Here is a 20,268-nt window from a genome sequence, read left to right on the forward strand (position 1 = left end):
TCATTAAGGTCTGAGCAACATGCTAATCTTTTATCCTCTGAAGATTCTTTTCCTGCAGCCATGATGATCTGATAAAACTTTGAACTTTGAACTGTTTTTTCTGAAGAATTCTGACAGGGAAGAATTACAGAGTTCTGTGTCTTTGTTATGAAGCTTCTTATCTGAAGATACTTGAAGAAATGTTTAGAGTCAATGCTAAGCGTTTGCTTGATCTCATTGAAACTTAAACGATTATCATTCTCATACAGATCTAAAATGTTACTGATCCATCTGTCTGCCCACAACTTAACCCTTAGGAGTCCAGAGTATAATTGGCCGTTTTTGACTATTTTTGATTTTACCATTATACTTCACCTTAAAAACTATTTACCTTGCCTTGTTTGGTGTCATTATTTTCAGCACAACCTCACATGTGTGAATCTACAGTTATTTTTTTCATTTTGACAAACTGTATTAACACAATGGACCTAAATTCAAGAAAAATCATAAAATCAGAGTAGAAAAAAGTTAGATTTTTGATTGTGAAAACCACAAATATGTTTAATGAACCAATTTTATTACTTAGAATGCAAATACAAATAGTTGTTTGCTAAAGTTGTGCATAAGTTTTTGAAATTTACAAAGTGATAAGTAACTACTTACATTTAAATGCAGGCAGTGCCTCAAGCTCAGGGCTTCTCAGCTCTCCTGCCTGTTCCACATTCAGCAGTCTCCTCATTGTTTTGACTCATGAAACAAAAAAACGACTACACAACACACTAAACACACTACACTAAACACTATATGACACACGAATTACACACTCCAAACACGCTATATGTCACAAATCTCTCAACTCTCACAACTCGCCATCTCTGTCGCTGTCTCTATCTGCTGTCTGTGTCTCCGTCACCGTCCCTCCCACAGCTTCCCCCGTTCCTCAGCAACCAAATCACGTGATTTATCATATCATTTTGTGATTGGTTGGTATGATGCCTTTTTCCAGCAACGGGAATGTGTTTTGCTTGTAAACACTTACTGCTTGCGGACGCTTTTGCGAGAGCAGCCCGTTTTTATCATCGCTTCTTCCTGCACCAAACGCGCAGCAAACGTGACGGCAATGTTAGCGAAAAAACGTGGCGGACAATATTGATCACAACTCCGGTTTTACTTGGCCTATCAACACAATTTAAAAAGTTGTACATAGCTTGAAGGCCGCGCCAATACATAAAGTCAGAACCGAGTAATAACTTCAGAAAAATTGATATATATTTATGTATTAAAATCATAATAAATTAAATATATAATTCATTATAAATAATTCAAAAATATAATTCATTATCATAAGGGTTAAAAAACAATTCACATTTTGCTAACACTAAAATTTAATTTAATATAAATTTTCATTGTAATGGTTTTTCCACATAGAGAAAGAGAAAAATGAAAAAGGGGAGGGGCTAAAAAGACTGAAATAAGGAATGGCTAACAAAAATGTAGAAATGTTAAGGGATGTAATTTTGACGCTATATAAGGAGATGCAGGGGGAGAAACACTCATTTGTGTTCTGACCATTAACAGAGACACATCAAGGAGCCAGATAGCTAGCAAGCCAGCTCTCTTTCAGTGTGCCTTTACCTGATGAAGACCTAGAGTGGGTCGAAACGTTGTGGGCACACGTAGATTTTAGTTTTTGAAAGAAATACTAAAAAAAGAAAAAAGATGAAACAGGGATTTTATTTTATTTTATTTTATCTTAGAAAAACAAATCTTTCCTAATTTTTGGGAAAGCACTTTTAGTTAATATTTTTTCTTTAGTTCATATATATTTTTGAGAGTTAAAAACAAATTGATTTAAATATTTTATTTTATAGATAGCTCTTATCATATATTTATAACAACAATTAATACATAAAGAAAAGAAATATAATTATTTAAATACACCACTCACCAAACCCAACATATGGAGGAGGGTTGGACAGAGGTGCGCTATGGGCGTAGACCTAAGCGTGACCGCCAACCCATTTGGGACCGGGGGTATGGGAGATTTCATGGGGGGATGGACCGTGCATCTTCCTTCTCCCCTTGGACAGGAAAACGAGCCTTGTTCCCTACCCTACCCTGACCTGGCCATGTTTACTGACCTCAACCACTCGGGGCATGTGCAGAAAAACAGCCGTCTCAGGCAAATTTCCAGAAAAAGTTGGAAAAAGGGCACTTTTTTACAGGTATAGATAGACTCCAAATGGCCTGAAATGTGCTCCTAAACACTTTCTGGGAGGTACCATTTGGCCTCTCACACTTGGGAAAATTGGGGGAAATTTCAGGAAAATTTCAACATTTTTTAGTGCTATCTACAGACTCCAAATGGTCTCAGAAAACATAGCTCCTATCCTCTTGGGACTGCTACCAGATGGTCCGGAGGGGCCTAAAATGAGCCTAGAACTTGGTTTCAAGTCGATTGGACTTTTCGTTCTCCAGCTGTTCCCAAAAAACCTGACTTTGAGTGGTTTTCATCCCCATACCTGGTAAATAATGTTAGCAACAGTGTAAAACTCAGCAGAATGTGCACCTGTTGTGTTTGCAAGGTGCTGGTGGAAACGCCTGTGGGAAAATAAGAGTCTACGTTCTCCATATATTCTCTGTTAGCATCAGGTGAAGCGCTGGCCTGAGTGTTTTTGCAGTGCCTTACTAAATCGTGGACCATGATGGAGTGAAAAAAAGCCTTAACTATGCCATTTACAAAAAATGTAAAAGTGACTGGACAAATCCCTTCCGCCCACAAAGAAGGTATCGGGCGAAAACAAAGATGAGGGGTTCCTTTGGGGGTTGAGGGATTCAAGAGCCCTCAACCCCCACCCAGCCACCAACTTCCCCTCCCTTCCCTCCCCAGTAACGGGAGGATAAAGTTTGTCTAAAAGACAAGATAATTTCCCCAATGAGGCACAACTTGCCACTGGGAACACTTCACCTCCACCCCCCACCCCTCCCCATCCCCTGACACCCAGTGGGAACCCCATAGAAGAGTCCCAGAGAAGCGCGCCATATAGCATAACCTCTCCTTAAACGAGTGATTGTTTGAAGGAGAATATCAGCCGTTTTTACTCCTTAACCCTGTTGATCGAGGTTCCGAGTGCTGTCAGTGGGAAAAATAAAGTGAATGTCTGGCACAATATTTAGCAGGTATCGCAGAGGCAGCTACAGCCGACCTATGTCAGCCAGCATAGGTTGGCTGTAGCTGCCAAACTGATACCTGCTGAATACTGTGCCTGACATTCACGTTAGTTTTCCCACTGACAGCACTCTATGACCTCTATCAACAGAGACAATGAGTTAAAGATGGCCGACGTTCTCCTTTTTGTAAATAGTTATAATGTATATAGTTAGTTTAGTTTGTTAGTTGTATTTAGTTTTAGTTCAGTATACTTTGTTAGATTTATTTTTAGTTTGACACTTTGTTATAGTTAGTTAGATGTAGTCTTAGTTCCATTAATTTAGTTGTATATAGTTATAGTTAGGACCCCCACATGGACTCTGCCTTGACGTGGCGTGGGGGCTTAGGTGCATCGGTGATGCTAGGTGACTTCCAGTTGCCTAGCATCACCGATGCCAGACTAAAGAGTCCAATAGATGTCTGACAAATGACTTACTTTCCTTGCAGTTGACTTGTATGTACTAGGTACTTAGAGCCTGACCTGGCCATGTTTACTAACCTCAACCAGTCGGGGAATGTGCCTGAACCCAAACTCTCACACTTTGGAAAACGTCACCCAAAAGTTGGAAAATTTCAACTTTTGTTATAGGTACAGAGCGACTCCAAATGGCCAAAACATGCTCCTAAACAGTTTCTGCACACTAACTTTTGCCTCAATCAACAGGGGATATGAGTTAAACACGGCCGACGTTCTCCTTATATTTTTTGTATTTGTAAATAGTTCAATTGTATATATTAGGTAGGTAGTTGTATTTAGATGTTGTTAGGTTGTATATAGTTCATAGTTAGTTTAGATGGGGTTAGATAGGGATAGTTAGATGTGGGTATAGTTAGATTTAGTTTGTTGTACATAGTTCCTATCAAAAGTTGATTTTTTGAATTGGCCATAACTCGGGGAACCAAAGGTCCTAAAGACTTAGTGACACCAATCAACTTGGGAAGGTCGAAAATGGTGGGGGAGGTTAAGGCAGCTGGATCACAAAGCAGCCGTGCGCGGCTTGAGTCCACTGAGCGATGGAGCTGATCGCGACCGCTTGTGATTTGTAACACACTATCTGCTACCAGGGGATGGAGACTGATGGCAGGTTAACAAGGGGGATGCTTTTTGGTAATTTCGCTAACAAGGGGGGCGGCATCCCCCTCACATCTTTATTGTTTGACGAGCTGGTCTCAGGCTAATCACACAACCACTGTGCAATTTTAATAAAATACAATCTATTGAGTTGGGAAAACATGATTAAGCACAAAAACGCATGTCTTTTCTGCAAAATCATACATGGCTTGTCCACTCCTCCACTCAGAGAATTTGTTAACATTAGAACAAATCCATGTCGGATCACAAGAGGAGTCACAAGGGGGGACTGCATTATTCCGTCTAGGAAAAGTGCTTTTAGTCAGTCAGCCTTCTCTGTCACAGCCTCACGAGAATGGAACGACAGCCCAACATGTATCAGAGATCTAAACACGTATCGGTCCTTTAGTTCCAATATGAAACAGTGTTTTTTTTGATAATATGACCTGCCAGCACTGAACCTGATCCCCCTGCTGTTGCCTTCTTGTGTCAGTGTGTCTGTGATTTTGTCCTGCTTGCTTAGCTCGTCCATATGGTTCGTTTTCATGTTTTTGTTGTTGTTGTTGTTGTTGTTTGGTTAGTTTTTTGTTTGTTTATGACTGATAGACATGCTGTTGTTTTCTTGTTTTGTTTTTGTTTTTATGCACTGTTGCTGTATGTTGTGCTGTTGTGTGCATGTGCTGTCTGCTCTGGTGGGCTACTGCCTGCATGTGATGCGCATGCCTCTCTGTATTCTCTCTCTAGTTTTACCTTTATTTGAATTTGTCTGATACTGACTGTTGTTTGTCCTGCACGCTTTATGTATTTTATCCCGTGAACTATTAAATACTTACAGGATATGTGGTTATGATTAATGTTTTATCAGAAAGTGTTGTTCTTATCTTAGTTGATGTGTTGTTTTGTTTTGTTTTGTTTTTTTAAATCTTGTTATTTGCCTTTCAGGGAGCCTATTGTTACATCTGGCCAGGGACTGCAGATGAAAACTAGCCTTCTGGCTAAATGTGGTATATTTACAGAAATGTTTATTAATATGCACTGTCCCTGTCAAATAAAATATAAATAAACAAAATAAATATGGCCAACTGGCTCTAGTGTTAAAGATGCTGGACTAGAGGTTTATGCATTCAACTCTCTTTACTTTTGATCAAAACGAAACTTAACTATTTCAGACAAAAACAGCTGCATACTAAACATGCAGCGAGGCATTACCAAACAAACACAGATTAATTCGTCCTGAACGGACATAATAACAGCTAGTCTCATGCCAGTACTCCCAAACATGAAAACAAGAACTGAGGAACGGAGTGCGTAGAAAACCAGTGCACACACAGTATCCCGCCCCTCCCACACACCGTGCTGATTCACTAGCACACTGCCAAACAGAGAATCCAATGGCTCAGACAGCCGACAGCCAACCTTCTCAGACTTCGCATGTCCTATCGGATCAGACAACATCCGATAAATAATATAAATAATATTGTTGATTTTAATATTATTGATAATATCACTGATAATAATATTATTGATTGTTACGGCCTCCATTATGACAACATAAACACTGGGTTCAAATAAGTTCTTTGGAGGTGGATGATTTCAATTTTTCACAGTATGTTTTTTTTCCTGTGTTTTTTGTGTCCTTGACTGGAGTGGCCACATAGTACACAGGTGTACAGTCTCACGGCACTCTGATATCCAGTACCACAGCGCTCTGCTTTCTTTGTCTTGTAGAAAGTTGATCTTGCAGATACCTGCGGCTGGGGAACAGCTGCAAGTACTGTTGAGAGTGTGAACTTCAGCTTTTGCACCAGCGATGACTCACCCGGATCACCTTTACTGCGGCCGAACAGACCTCATCACCTTCCTCCTCCGCTGCTTGAAGGGTCTCTCTGGTCTAAGTGTAATGGTCTGGACCTCTGAATGGTTCTGACGACTGAGAGAACAGATACTCCAAACCAATTTGCTCCTCCCGAGCAGGCACAGGAGGCCGGTAGTTTGCCTCCTCAACCAATCCAAACAAGTCCTGGCACCTCTGGCTGAGGCGGTCTATCAGAGGAGACACGTGCACCATGTGCTTCCTCCCTTTCTGGCCATTGACGCCGGCTCACTCCCTGTCAGAGTTCCAGCATGTAATTCCACTGAGCAGATACACCTGGAAGAGGACTGCAGCACAGTGGGGCCCTGGTATCATGCTGGGCAGGAAGGAGTGGAATCCCTCCAGGCTGTTGCTTCCTCTCACTGTGCTGGAATGTGGCAGGGCCACACCATTACGGGTGATGTGCTTGGTGATGGTGTAAATGTCTCTCCCTGGTGGATCCTTGAAACACTCCAGGTGTTTCTGCTGGTTCTCCCAGACACGGTCGATGGCTGCTGCATCCTCGAACAGATGGACCTGGTTGTCATCCATCCCAGCTGGTCCCTTCAGGATGTTGATGGCATTCTGCACATGTGAAAAGGTCTCCAGGACTCCAACAGTGATCCTCCTGACACAATGCTTCATTTTTGCTGACATGCATTTCAATGATCTGAACATCAGAGAGGGAATCATACTTGGAGTGGTGACCTGAACATATAGCCTGGATGAGCCGTGCCATGTGGTCCATATTATATGAGAACACCACAGCAGAGAGCGCAGACTTGAAGAGAGCGTACTTGGGGTGGTGATCAGTTCTGACTGCTGCATCAAATCTGTGAATCCAGTGGAAGATGTCAAGCCGCACCATCATGTCACTGTCGGCCCACTCACTGAACAGCTGCTCCAGGTGTGACACACCATGAACGCCACAGCAGCCGCGGTCCACGTACATCAGTTCAGGAGGTGCCTCACCAGCTCTTCTGTACCTCCATGAGGCCTTCAGCCATTGGCTGCATTTTGTCCAGAGACTCCTCACATTTGATTACAGCCACGAGGATCTGACCAAACAGAAAACAGAGACACTCTTACATTAACAGCAGTGTAAGCGTGTGTGTGTGTGTGTGTGTGTGTGTGTGTGCATATAAGAACTGTCATAAGTAACTTCACTGAGATGTTTATTGTGTATGCTCTTGTCATAAAGTGATAATTATTTGTGTTCATCGAGCCGATAAAACCTGATTACAAATGTAATAAAAAAGGGTTAACAGGGTGACATGTATAGAAACACGTCCACCTGAATATCATTTTGGACTAAGCAATTTAGTGCTCACAGGACCAGAGTTTAGTTAAGGGCATAAAGGGACGTGTTATGATGCCATGCAGTGATGTCATGGGACAGTAGCAGTATGAGTCAGACCAACACTGCTGCAGAGGAAAAACTTACTGCTCCAGAATGAGGTTATTCTACATGTGATCAAAGAGGTGCACGCTGTAATTGTCTTTCATTTGTTTTGAATTCATGTCTGATGTTTGTACGTGTGCCTTAAAATGGACGATAGTGATGAATTCTCAGTAATCTTAGCACATATCTTCTGTGTTATTCCGGGACTGTTTATCTTTTGAGACATGAAGAGTGACGGGAGATCTATGGCTTCATTTTCTTACACTTTTCAAGGTGTCAGCTGAAGAAGAGAGCTAAAAGACATCTCACCTCAGCGTTATGCTTGGCCATAATTTCATAGGATTTTCTCTCTGCTCCGCATTCAACCTAAATGATCAATAAAACATAATCGATGCTTAATTTAAATTGACTCAATGACTATATTTTCAGTTAAAAATGTTCCTGTTCATAAGGCTGCATCAAAATTACCTTCTTGGTAGAGTCGTATTTGAGGACTTTCTCAATGTCAAATGTGGACATGATTTGAGTAGGGTAGTCCTCCATGTTCTCTGTCTCAGCGATCAGGAAGGTTTTCCTCAGCAGCCTTGGTGACAGCAGCTCCCGCTTTGGTGCTGGTCGCTGAAACTGATGTTTGAGAATCCCTGCAAACAGAGAGGAATGCAGGCACAGACATACAGTGAACTCCAACATTAGACTGTAGGATCTCTGTTTGCGCTACTGCCGGTTTTAATTCTCTCCATCAGGGTAGCGGAATCTAACGGGCTCAGTGTGACCAGCAATATTCACCAGGATTACAGCAAGTATTAATAAGTAAAGGTAAGTGTGTAAATAAGTATTTTTCTACTGTCTTTGTCTCAGTGTAAGTCTTCTTGGAAAGCTCCCTCATTCCTGTTGCAGTGCACACTGTAACAGGAATGTTACAGGAAAAAAACAGGAAATCAGGCGCTTTCTGTTGTATAATGTTTCATTATTAAGGCTGGCAGATGGAAATGATCTCTTTGATACATCTGACAGAGACGTCATGTTTCTACACACTGAAAGAAAAAGACAACTAAAATGTGACTTACTTGTGATCCACCAGGTTGGTTGAGTTGGCTGAGGAGGGTGGTGTAGAGGTCTTTCCTGTGCAGGTACTCGATCCCTCATCAGGGGGACCACTTGCTTGTCCACGCCATGTCTGAAATTACAGCACAATCATTAAGAATGACACGTTCTAATACAATCTTGTAGAATCCAAATTACAGTAAAATAACAGAGACTCACCTTGGCGTTAAAACAGCAGGGAACGCGGCTCTGTGAGCTGGACTGAGCTGGTTTATCCCACGCCAGGAAGCGGCCAGTGGCATGCTCTTTTGACTCCTGTGCAGCTTTCCTGCAAGCATTATAGGCCAGGACCCTGATTAGAGGTTGTCAGGCCATGTTATGCATTTACTAGTTTTGCTTACGGCTTTTCAAAAATCTGCATTCTACGATTTGACCAGCAGGGGGAGTCAAGAGCCATGGGCCATGATTGCAAGGTTGCTTGAAAGGGACATCTAGAAATTACGGCTTTCCACCTTCTATTTACTGACGTTGGCTTCTGTGCCACAGCCCCACAGGAGCCTTCAGCAAGCCCCACTCTCACTCAGAGTCAATGGACTCAAAACGGAGTACCAGGGGCACAAACCTTTAAATGGAGTACCAGGGGCACAAACCTCCTGCTGAGGGCACTCCTCCTCCCACCACCACTCCAGGAAATTCAGATGGATGAAACCACATTGGGTCACTTTTGAGGACTTTCCTTTTCCTGATTTTCCTATAAAAAAAACAAACGCAAATCAATAAACACAATCATAAATCAGAAAACACAACAACATTAACCAAACAGGAAGAGGTAGGTACCCTCGGGCGTCAGGAATCGTCGCTGATTGGACTGGTTCATCCTTTGAACCAGAAGGACGTGGTTTACATGTTTTCAAAATAAGAGCGCTGCCAGTGACGGTTATTGCAGTTTTTCTCAATCGCTAAAACACAGTTTCTGAAATCGTGCTCCATTTTCTGAAAACATTCAACACAAAACCTCAGCTTCAAGCACTATTTAGAAAACCTCTGGCTCAAAATGATATACATATAAATATATGTTGGCACCCTGATCATGTGCAGTAAACAGCTTCTCACAGAAGTCCTTGATGTACGTCACCACCAAAGGTATGAACAACTCCTTACTTGATAACGACGATGTGTTTCGGGGCAACATGTATTGATCGGGTATTTTATTTATCGGGGGCAACTTGCAGATGGAACTTTTGACGCACAGAAAGAACATGCACTTTTGACATATCAATGCACAACCCCAACGCATAAAAAAATGAATAAATCATCAGAGCCAGCCTCTCCATAACAAAAACATGTCTTACCGTCTTACCATTTTAACTTTTGCAGACAAATAATCAAATTTAAAAAATGTAGGTAGATTTGTTTTATTTCAAAACATGCACGTTTTTAAACATCTGAAGCAGACACTTCACCACAAAACAATGCAGACTGATGTAAAAGTTTGTGACTGTACACTGCAGGGCATGTGAGTGGAGCGTGTGAAATATAGTCGGAGCGCAGAGCGGGTTTTAATCCAAAGGCCAGAGCGATGGTTCCTTTTCGCTCCAGTTCCAAGACTGGCCACTAGATGGCAGTACAAGGCCATCCACTGGCTCAAACAGACAGAACACAGCAGCCCAAAACAATCTACTGTTCTTTACAAACTGAAAAGGGTTTCAATCGACAGGCTCTCTCCAGCAACAGAGCCGCTGCATGTCAGTTTAGGCCACATCGGGCAGTGTGTCCCAGCCGTAGTTCAGTGGAAAACGTCAGGAATTGCTCCCTCTTTTAAATTTGAGCGAGCGTGGAGCGATTTCACCGGAGCTGAATGAAATTTTAGGTGAGCGGAGAGCGCTGTTTGAGCGGAGCTGTCTGGTATAACTTTGAGCGATGGAGCGAAGCAGCGAACACCCACGAAAGCAGGGAGCAGAAATTCTCGCCGCTCAGCTGCGCTCACATGCTCTGGTACACTGTGTACTGATATAGAGACGCATATGTGGCATATAAATACTGATAAGATAAAATAAATACCAGTGTGAAGAAATTGGAAAGATTTGTCTGTAATTTAGATGAAGCTCATTATTGACACTTTAAAAGGGGGCGAGAGAAATGTTCTTGATGCCACATAGCTGCGACGGTCATGCCACGCTCTCATTGGTCGGACCGGCCGGCCCAAACGGCCCACGAGGGCTCTGGCATCTGCCCAATTCCAGTCCGTCACTGCTGGTGTGCACGGGCGGCTGCCGGCTGGCATGTAACTTAAAGACGGATTGTTGCCACCCACCGGACAAAACAACGAAAAAAACCAAAACAAAAAAAACACTGGTGATGACTTTGTGGCGGCCACCAGCCATCCTGGAGTACCGACCGTTCTGTGATTCTCCAGAACACACAGATGGCCAGTCCGCCCCTGGTTACATTCAGTCATGCTGCCACTTCAAATTTGTTTTTGAGGATTGATAGTACTTTGTCACCAGCACACAGTGTACAACAAACCTTAATATTCTCATCCTTAGCTGACATGAATTCAAACTAATCAGTGTATTAACCTGCACATCTCTCTGCAATGCACACATTTTGCACAAATTTGATTGGCTCTAACTCTGCTCAATGACCTCGCAGGGAAAAGGCACACCATACGGAGGTTACGGAAGGTTACGTAAGGTTACGTAAGGTTCGTCCTCCACTACGTGATTTCAGACCTGACAGTTTCATAGGCCGTAACCCTCTGCGATGTACCCTTGCAAAGTTACAGAGCATCCGCTCCCTTACAGAGCTAACGTAACATTAGCCCTCCTGTAAAACACCATGTTTGCCATTATCTCAACTTCTCACAGATTAAGATCAATCATATGGCATACACTTCCTCATAGCATGTAACTTAACTTTTAATTAGTACAAAGGAAAATAGACAACTTGAAAAGTGACATTTTAAAAAACAAAAAAAAAAATGTAAACAAAATCAAAAACTCAACTGTGCCAGTGGGAGTGTTTGTACTATCCAGCCTCTGCTGGGTGTCAAGTGTGGATGGACAGTCAGATACAGTCTTAGTGCTGGAAACAGAGTCAGCAGTCTCTCAGTCTCTCTCTCAATTCAACTGGCTTTATTGGCATGAGGTAACACTGTACATACTGCCAAAGCACTCGTTTGTGTGCTGAATGTGTTGGCGATCCATAAATATATGTCTGGACTAAAAGCAAAACAAATAATGGCAACTACTTAGAACAATTAAACTTACAAAACTACTTATCAAAATTTTAATAAAACAGCTGGAATCAAAATAGAACAAAAATGATAAACTATGAAAGCAAAATATCAAATTCAAAGTAGGAAGCAAACATTAACAACGTGTGCAAAAACTCTCAGATATGAACTGAGACAACAATAGAGGACACAGTCAACTGTTGTAATGGTTCAAAGTTTGTCTTGTTGCACTGTTGGACACATTAGCTCAGGCCCATTGTCAGACATCTATAGCTCCATCAGAGCCTTGATGTCATTGATGCAAGATGTTTTCCTGTCATTGTTCTTGGAGCCAAAAGCCTTCTCCACCAGGTCCTGCTTCCCCCTCTGGATCTCCACCATCTTCTCCTCTACTGAGTCTTTCACAATGAACTTCACATCGCGGCCTGAGGAGGTTTCCCATCAGTGCCTGCACCTTTGAGCTTGTCCTCCACTTCATCTTCTTCATTATCTTGTTCATCTTGTGGCAGGACTTGCAGGGTTTGCAGGTTCCTCCAGTAAACATGGGGATGGTTTCAAACAGCATCTTGTGGAAGAGCAGAGCGACGGGTTTGTACAGCAGCTGGTTCCTCAGCAGGAAGCTGTAGTAGATGACACAGTGCCGCTGACTGGGGATGGTCACACACTTCTTGTCTCGTGTCAGGACCTCTCTGTAGAAGCCCAGCGCCTCCTGGAACTTGCCCCGGTGCAGCAGGTAGGCCCAGATTATCACAACTGTTTGGCCTTTTCCTGCTTTGCAGTGGATGGCAGCAACGTGTTGCTCGTCCTCACTCAGTCACTGATCCAGATCCTCACAAAACGGCTTGATCAGCTACAGCTGGGGCGCGTCCAGAGAATTTTCTTCTGGGGGGCACAGGGGGGTAACAATTAATCTGGGGGGGGGGGCCGGAAAGGAACAAAAATAAAAGCTGCCACTGATCGCCCACTTCAATAAGGACAATCACTTAGATTTATATTGTAAAGTTACACACTGTTTATTTTCAATCTTGCTTTTCTTGCCCACATTATATCTGCTGGGTGTTCTCTTACCAAGCGGTAACACACAGACCCCTAGCATGTTTGTTGTACAGAGTTATCAAGGAGTTAGTGCTTCATGCTCTGTACAGTGAACATAGCAGTGTTCTGTCTAGTAATCAGTTTGAAGCACCACTTAAATTCTTACCATGTAACAACAAATCCTTTAATAATAACCTACTGGTTCTACCCTGTCCGTGCTGAGGACGAGGGAGGGCGAGCAGGGCCTGCAGCTCTGGTTTGAGAAATGTCTGGAAATATTAAAAATTAATCCAAAATGAGTCGGAGAAAAATAAGAGAAAAACAACATATTATTTTTTGGCAGGAGACTCACCTCAGTGATAAAGAGCATGAAAAGTTTAAACATTTGGCTTTTGAAAATATATTAGCATATTACTAATCTTACAAACATGGACAAAAGAGAGGAGTTATAATATTAATCTCTGACAAAATTATGTTCCAGATCTCCAAACAGATAAAGGACACTGAGGGGAGATACATTCTAGTAAAAGGTTACATTGACCACAAGCAGGTAACACTATTAAATGTGTATAGACCCCCAGGTAATGATAAAACATTTATGGAGGAAAATATTGGATATAATTGCTGAGACACTGGTGGGGTCCTTATCTGTGGTGGAGACTGGAAGATACAATTCCAACAGTCCCTCGACTCGACTAATTTAACAGAAAGAATAATCCTGAGAAAGTCACCGATAAGAAACTTCTCCTTGAAGCAGGTATGATGGATGTTTGGAGGGAATTAAACCCAACAATGAGGCAGTTTACCTTTTTCTCCCACCCTCATAATGTTCATTCAAGAACTGATTACTTTTTAATGTTTCATTCAGAAAAGACACAAAATTTTCAAATGTCAAATAGGGGTAAAATATATCTCAGACCATGCGGGTGTATATCCATCAGTGGCATATCCAGTATATTTTACTGGGGTGGCCAAGATGGGACACAAAGCTAGTGTGGGGTGGCCATGGCATAGCCAAGTTTAATGGCACGTACGCAGCCGACCGCGGTTGAGATCTACAGAGCAGATTGTTATGTTTAAGCATGGGTGTTTGCTGTGCATTAGCAAATAATAGCAACCACTTTGGGCAAAATTGGACCATCCTTTTTAAAATAATCATGTATGAAAGTACACAACAACTTCAAGTAAACTGTTCATGAATGACACATCTGGACAAAACAGAACTTGACATACCATGCTCAGCAGGTGGAGCTCCAGACACTGCTGAATCACACTCATCTCTCACTATCTCCTCCTCTTCTGGGTGTGGCCGGTCAGCTGTGGGAACACACAGATATCTGAGAAATCTGAGCCATCAATAGGTTGGACACACACACACACACACAACACACACACACACACACACACACACACACGTCTATGTATGTATGTACGTGTGAAAAAAAACTGTATATATATATTTATCAATTTATTCTTTCACACTTACACATTCATATATACATACATTCATACATACAGTTGTAATTGTATGACTGGAGTGACAAACAACTTGAATGTGAGCCTACATGGTACAATTCCATCTGTCCAAGAATGACCCACCATCCTGTGCAGGGGGAGTTGACTGCTCTGGGTTACTACAGCTGTACTGAGGCTGCTGACTGGACCGGGCCATAGCTATTCTCTAAATAACCCTGGGGGAAATGGAATTCAATCACTCAATCAGTCAGTCAATTCACTGTGATGTAATAGCTGTAACTACAAACATCAAGCAGGATCATTGTCAAACTGGGTTAGAATCAGTATGCAAACTACAGGTCTTAAAAACAGCTTTGACTCCATTAAAATGCCCAAAGAAAGGAGGTGTCAACAATGTGCCTAATTATGTCTATTTATAGTATCTACAAAGGTTTATTTTTACATAACTACCGACAACTTCCATCACTTTTAATAACACAATAACACATACTGCATCTCAAGCATGTGTGGCATTTGAATGCAATTTGCTCGTCTTCTGCATATTTAAACATCTAAAAATATGTGAACTGTTAAGATGAGCTAATTGATACAAATACAAAGTGCTTTTATCTCCAAGAGCATAAAGTCTTTAAACGGGGACTTCCGGTTATGGCGGCTTTCTGAGAAGACGCGTGCAAGACTGCTCTGCTACTAAACAGTTTAAATCCTTGCTTAAACAGACTACCTCTGTCCGTCATTCAGCCAAACTACAATACCAAGTTTTGAGAAAATACCGATGAATCAAAGAAAGTCAAGCCGGAGTAGGACACAACAAACCAAAGTAACAAATTTTGCAACTCCGACGGTCAAAGCCAAGCTCACCGCTAACAACGAGACCATGGAAGCTAGCGCTGGAGCTAGCAGCGCTAGCCTCGAAAAACAGTCGGAGTAAAACATTGCAACTACCAGGGAAGAGACCAGTACATCTCTGACAATAATACTGGCTGCCATTAACACTATGAAGACTGACATCTCATCCAAAATTTGATGGCATTCCTCTCCGCAATTGAAAGTGTAAGGAGAGATATAATAGACTGCTCAGAAAGAGTTACGCAAGCGTGAGACGAGAATCTCAACAACAGAAGAATAATGTGACTACGCTCCAGAAGAAGGTGAAAACCTTAGAGGGGAAAAAATAAATTATCTGAAGAGAAAGTAGTGGACCTGGAGTGCTCGGTCACGCCGCACCAACGTACGGCTTGTTAATCTACCCGAAGGCGCGGAAGGTTGAAGACACCTGTGGATTCCTGGAGAGCTGATACCGGAGGCTGCTGGAGCTGCAGACGCTGCGGGGGAAAATTACGGTGGAAAGAGCTCACAGGCTTGGACCAAGTAACAACACAAGACTGACTCTGCACCTAGAACCCTCATTATGAAGTTTCCTGAATTACAAAGACAAAGAAGCGGTGATGAGAGCGGCCAGGGCAAAAAAGCAAGTCCTCGACAAAAATGGACCGGTGTGAGATTCTACCAAGGACGTGACCGCAGTAGACGGCACAAGAAACTGAAGAGAGTTTGAGGGAGGCGAGGAGACAACATACGTTCACTGGGGCATCCTGAGGTACGGGTATGATCCCTCCTGCCCGGCTTATTGTTACCTACAAAGAGCGCTCACACATCTTCAATAGCGCCGACGAAGACGAGCTCTTCATTAAGAAGATCCAGTCGGACAATCATCCAGACGGAGGTAGTGAAAAACACATGACACCATAGGAAATGTAACCCAAAACTGCTGATGGAACATTTTTCTAACACTTAAATGCAGTGCAGAAACAGGAGTGGAGGGCAGAGTGAAAGTTAGTTACACTGAGTTCTGATCACTCTCCCTCACTGAGTTATTGAGAAAGAACAATTTTCTGATTTATATGCACTGTGCAAATATGGAAACAGTTTTCGAAATCATAGTGGCGGAGTAGTTACGCTCATTCTGTTTTTTTTTTTCTTTCTTTTTTTTAGACATCAGCATAGCTATACTGATCCTCACCTCGTGCGGACCAGCTCTTTGCTTTCGGGACGTCCAACAAAATAAGGGGAGGGAGACACCTGACATGGTAATACTCAGGTGGATTGATGTTAGTTGAGGGTAATAAGTTTGTTTACTGTTCTTTTTTTCTGTTGTTTGGTCTGAAAATACTGAAACTGTTGGGAAAATTCAAAACAATGGGTCCTTATGTCTGTTGATCTTAAGGTTAGAATTACATCCTGGAACTGCAGAGGGCTACAAAAAACAAAAAAGGTCAAACAAGTTATGAACAGGATTAAAATTTTACAGTCTAAAATAATATTTCTGCAAGAAACTCACCTAACGCAGGAAGATGAGCTTAAAGTGAGGAGGAGGTGGAAAGGTAGAATTCTATCAGCTCCCTTTACCTCTCAAGCAAGGGGTGTTATGATCTTAATCCACGACTCTATACCATTTCAAATTCATAATGTTATCAAAGATAAGGCAGGACGATATTTGATCATTCAAGGGGCAATTCTTAGAGAACAATTAATCCTAATAAATGTCTATGCTCCAAATACAGACGAACCCAAGTTTTTCCAAAATCTATTTCTTACCATGGCTTCTTTATCCGGCGCTTGTATAATGGCAGGTGACTTTAACTGCACCTTAGATCCCCAGAAAGACAAAAGTTCAGGCATCGACCAGTCACATTCAAGAAGCAGGGGTGTAATTCATCATTTTATGAAAGAAATGAGTTTAATTGATGTCTGGAGGGAAGACAATCCCAATGGGAAAAAATATTCATGTTATTCTGGTACACACCAGTCATACTCCCGCATAGATTTCTTTTTGGTTTCAGCACAACTAAAATATAAAATAAAGGAGGTGTCCTACGACGCCATACTCCTGTCTGATCATGCTCCAAACTCTTTAGTCTATCATGACCCTAAACTGACTAGTGATATTCCCAAATGGAGATTTAAAACAAAATGGCTAGCTGATACTAACTTTGTTACTTCTCTTGATGAACAGATTGGGTTCTATTTTGAAATAAATACAACAGAAACCTCACAAAGTAACAGATGGGAAGCGTTTAAAGCCTTTATCAGGGGGCAAATAATTAGCATTACTAGCTTTAAAGCTAAAGAAACCTACAATAAAACAAAATCATTAGAAACAAAAATAAAACAATTAGAAGAAGAATACTACCAGTCAGGTTCTCAAGACGTCCATCAAAGATTACTTTTGTCAAGAACACAATACAACGAAATATCTACGACAAGAGCCTTATCAAGTTTACTCCGACTTAAACAGACATTCTATGACCAAGGGGAAAAATCTGGCAGAGTACTGGCATGGCGCATTAAACAACTTCAGAATGAAAGACTTATCACATCACTACAAAACGATAACAATGAAAACATTGTTGATCCAATTGAAATAAATGAAAATTTCCGGAGATTCTATGAAAAGCTTTACAGCTCAGAAATGGATCCAAATACATCTGAAATGAATAACTTCCTGGACAAAATTCAAGTTCCCATGATATCAGAAGTAATTAAAGAAGAACTAGAGAAAGATATAACATTAATGGAACTATCTATAGCCATTGACAATATCAAAGGGGGGAAAACCCCTGGGCCAGATGGAATACCCATCGAGATTTATAAGGTGTTCAAGCACAGACTGATGCCAGCATTACTAGAAATGTTTAAGGAATCCTTTCACAACGGAGTCCTTCCAACATCATTGAGGGGAGCACTAATCACTTTGTTGCCAAAACCAGGCAAACCAAATAACAAATGTGAAAACTTTAGGCCAATCAGTCTCTTAAATGTGGATCTAAAAATTTTGAGTAAAATAATAGCCAGGAGACTGGAGAAAATAATTCCAAATGTTATTGACAAAGATCAAAATGGTTTTGTACAAGGTAGGCAAGGCTTCCATAATGTTAGGAGAATTCTAAATATATTATTTGAGGAGAAAGGAGCAGCAGATGCAGCATTACTGTCACTGGATGCAGAAAAAGCCTTTGACAGAGTAGAATGGCCTTATTTATTTGAAATCCTCAGACGTTTTGGCTTTGGTGAAAACTTTAATAAATGGATAAAACTTCTATATACAGAACCATATGCTGAAATAATGACTAACCGTAATATATCTAAAACCATTAAGATACAAAGAGGCTGTAGGCAAGGAGATCCACTATCCCCTCTCCTCTTTATTATGGCTATAGAACCACTGGCAATAGCAATAAGAACACATCAAAATATAACAGGCATATCAATTGGACAACGGGAACACCGTCTGGCTCTGTTTGCAGATGATGTAATCATATTCCTTAAAAAGATGGAAAAATCCATTCCTGAGCTACTAGAACTGCTTGGTGTATTTGGAAAAATCTCAGGATATAAATTAAACAAATCAAAATCATCAATAATGTTTTTAAACCAGTTAGAAAGCAAAAATCCTCCTAGAGCAGCCACTCAGTTTAAAATAGTGGATTGTTTTACATATCTAGGCATTCAAATTGCCCCACAACTTAAGCATATCGTAGCTAGTAATTATGAATCGTTACTCCAAGAAATCTCAAAATTACTGGAAAGGTGGACACCCATACCTATGTCACTAATAGGAAAAATAAACGTCTTTAAAATGAACATAATGCCCAAACTGTTGTATTTGTTTCAAAATCTTCCTCTTCCCCCTCCAGGTAATCTGTTCACACGGCTTAAAAGACTGTTTGTTAGATTCTTGTGGAATAATAGACGTCCCCGGGCGCGACTATCATTACTGTACTTACCGTATGATAGAGGGGGACTCAAATGTCCCTGCCCTCTCTGGTACTATTGGGCGGCCCAATTAAGAACAATGTTGTTTTACTTGCAGAAAGAGAAGTTCCTCTTTAAGGTATGGAAGAACTACGGTTAGACCCCCGGTATACCTGTACTCAGCAAGCACTAAAATCCTCAAAAAAACCACAAAAAATCCTATTGTGAAAAATATATATGTAGTGTGCATCAAGTTAAAAAGTATCTAAGAGAAACACCCCCCCTTTCTATTTTTAGCCCTATATGGGGCAATTACTCCTTTCCTCCAGGTAAAACAGACGGGGGGTTTAAATCTTGGCTACTAAAGGACTGGCAAAAATAGGAGATCTTTACAACTCACAAGAAGTGCTGATGTCATTTGGAGAAATAGTTGATAAATTTAATATACCCCAAAACCACTTTTTTTAAATACCTTCAGTTGAGAAATTTCATTAGAACACACCAAAATCAAACATTATCCATCCCTGAAAGGTCTACTGTAGAAAAATTAATGAATATGGATTTTTTAAGGAGGGTTTAATATCCAAAATATATAAATGTCTAGTAGATGGAAGCACAGAAACATCAGCAGGAAGGCTGGAGCATGGAGAGAAGATCTACAGGAGGACATCCCAATAGAAAAATGGGTGGAAGTATGCTCTCAAACACAATCAAGAACTTCTAATACACACCTGAAAATACTACAATACAACTGGTTGATGCGAACATATACACTCCAGAAAAACTTCACAAATATAACAGTGCTATACCTGATACTTGTATTAAATGTGGGAAGGAAAAAGGTACTTTTTTCCACTGTATTTGGCAATGTACAAAAATACAAAAATTCTGGCAAGAATAAATCAATGTATTCAAAATATTTTACAAATTCAAATACCATTAATCCCACATTTGTTTATATTTGGTCTATATCCAGATAATTTGAAGTTTAAAAAACATCAACGAATATTTGTGGACTTCAGCATGCTAATGGCAAGAGAGTAATAGCCACCTCGTGGAAAAATACTAGTAGCCCAAGTGTGAAGAAGTGGTTGTCTGAACTGTCTTCAATATATATATATATAAATATAAATATATATAATATATATATATATAAATATATTATATTATATATATATATATATAAATATATATATAATATATATAA

General features: G+C 41.0%; 1 protein-coding gene across 2 annotated transcripts; it reads right to left on the reverse strand.

The window, feature by feature from the left end:
• Positions 1-7,034: 7,034 nt before the first annotated feature.
• LOC119016361 lies at positions 7,035-19,169 on the reverse strand. 2 transcript variants are annotated; one of them, XM_037092138.1, is made up of 11 exons: positions 19,094-19,169; positions 16,905-16,955; positions 16,648-16,753; positions 14,430-14,521; positions 14,064-14,147; positions 9,211-9,311; positions 8,780-8,888; positions 8,584-8,693; positions 7,985-8,157; positions 7,826-7,882; positions 7,035-7,172 (listed from the first exon to the last, which is right to left on the reverse strand). In XM_037092138.1, exons 6-11 carry the CDS (start codon positions 9,272-9,274, stop codon positions 7,083-7,085), a joined length of 603 nt encoding a protein of 200 aa, XP_036948033.1. In that variant the 5' UTR covers positions 9,275-9,311; positions 14,064-14,147; positions 14,430-14,521; positions 16,648-16,753; positions 16,905-16,955; positions 19,094-19,169; the 3' UTR covers positions 7,035-7,082. The 2 variants fall into 2 exon arrangements, with proteins under 2 accessions (XP_036948033.1, XP_036948034.1); XM_037092139.1 differs by lacking the exons at positions 16,648-16,753; positions 19,094-19,169 and having other exon boundaries at positions 16,905-16,950.
• Between the last annotated feature and the right edge of the window lie 1,099 nt (positions 19,170-20,268).

This window comes from Acanthopagrus latus, unplaced genomic scaffold, assembly GCF_904848185.1.
Source record: "Acanthopagrus latus isolate v.2019 unplaced genomic scaffold, fAcaLat1.1, whole genome shotgun sequence".
NCBI classification, from domain to species: Eukaryota; Metazoa; Chordata; class Actinopteri; order Spariformes; family Sparidae; genus Acanthopagrus; species Acanthopagrus latus.

Coding starts and splice junctions, on each gene's coding strand:
- LOC119016361 (XM_037092138.1), bottom strand. CDS start 9,274: ATGTGGTTTCATCCATCTGAATTTCCTGGAGTGGTGGTGGGAGGAGGA. Junction 8,889..9,210: donor AGGAGTGCCCTCAGCAGGAG/GTTTGTGCCCCT, acceptor TAATGCTTGCAG/GAAAGCTGCACAGGAGTCAA. Junction 7,173..7,825: donor TGGCCAAGCATAACGCTGAG/GTGAGATGTCTT, acceptor CTGTTTGGTCAG/ATCCTCGTGGCTGTAATCAA.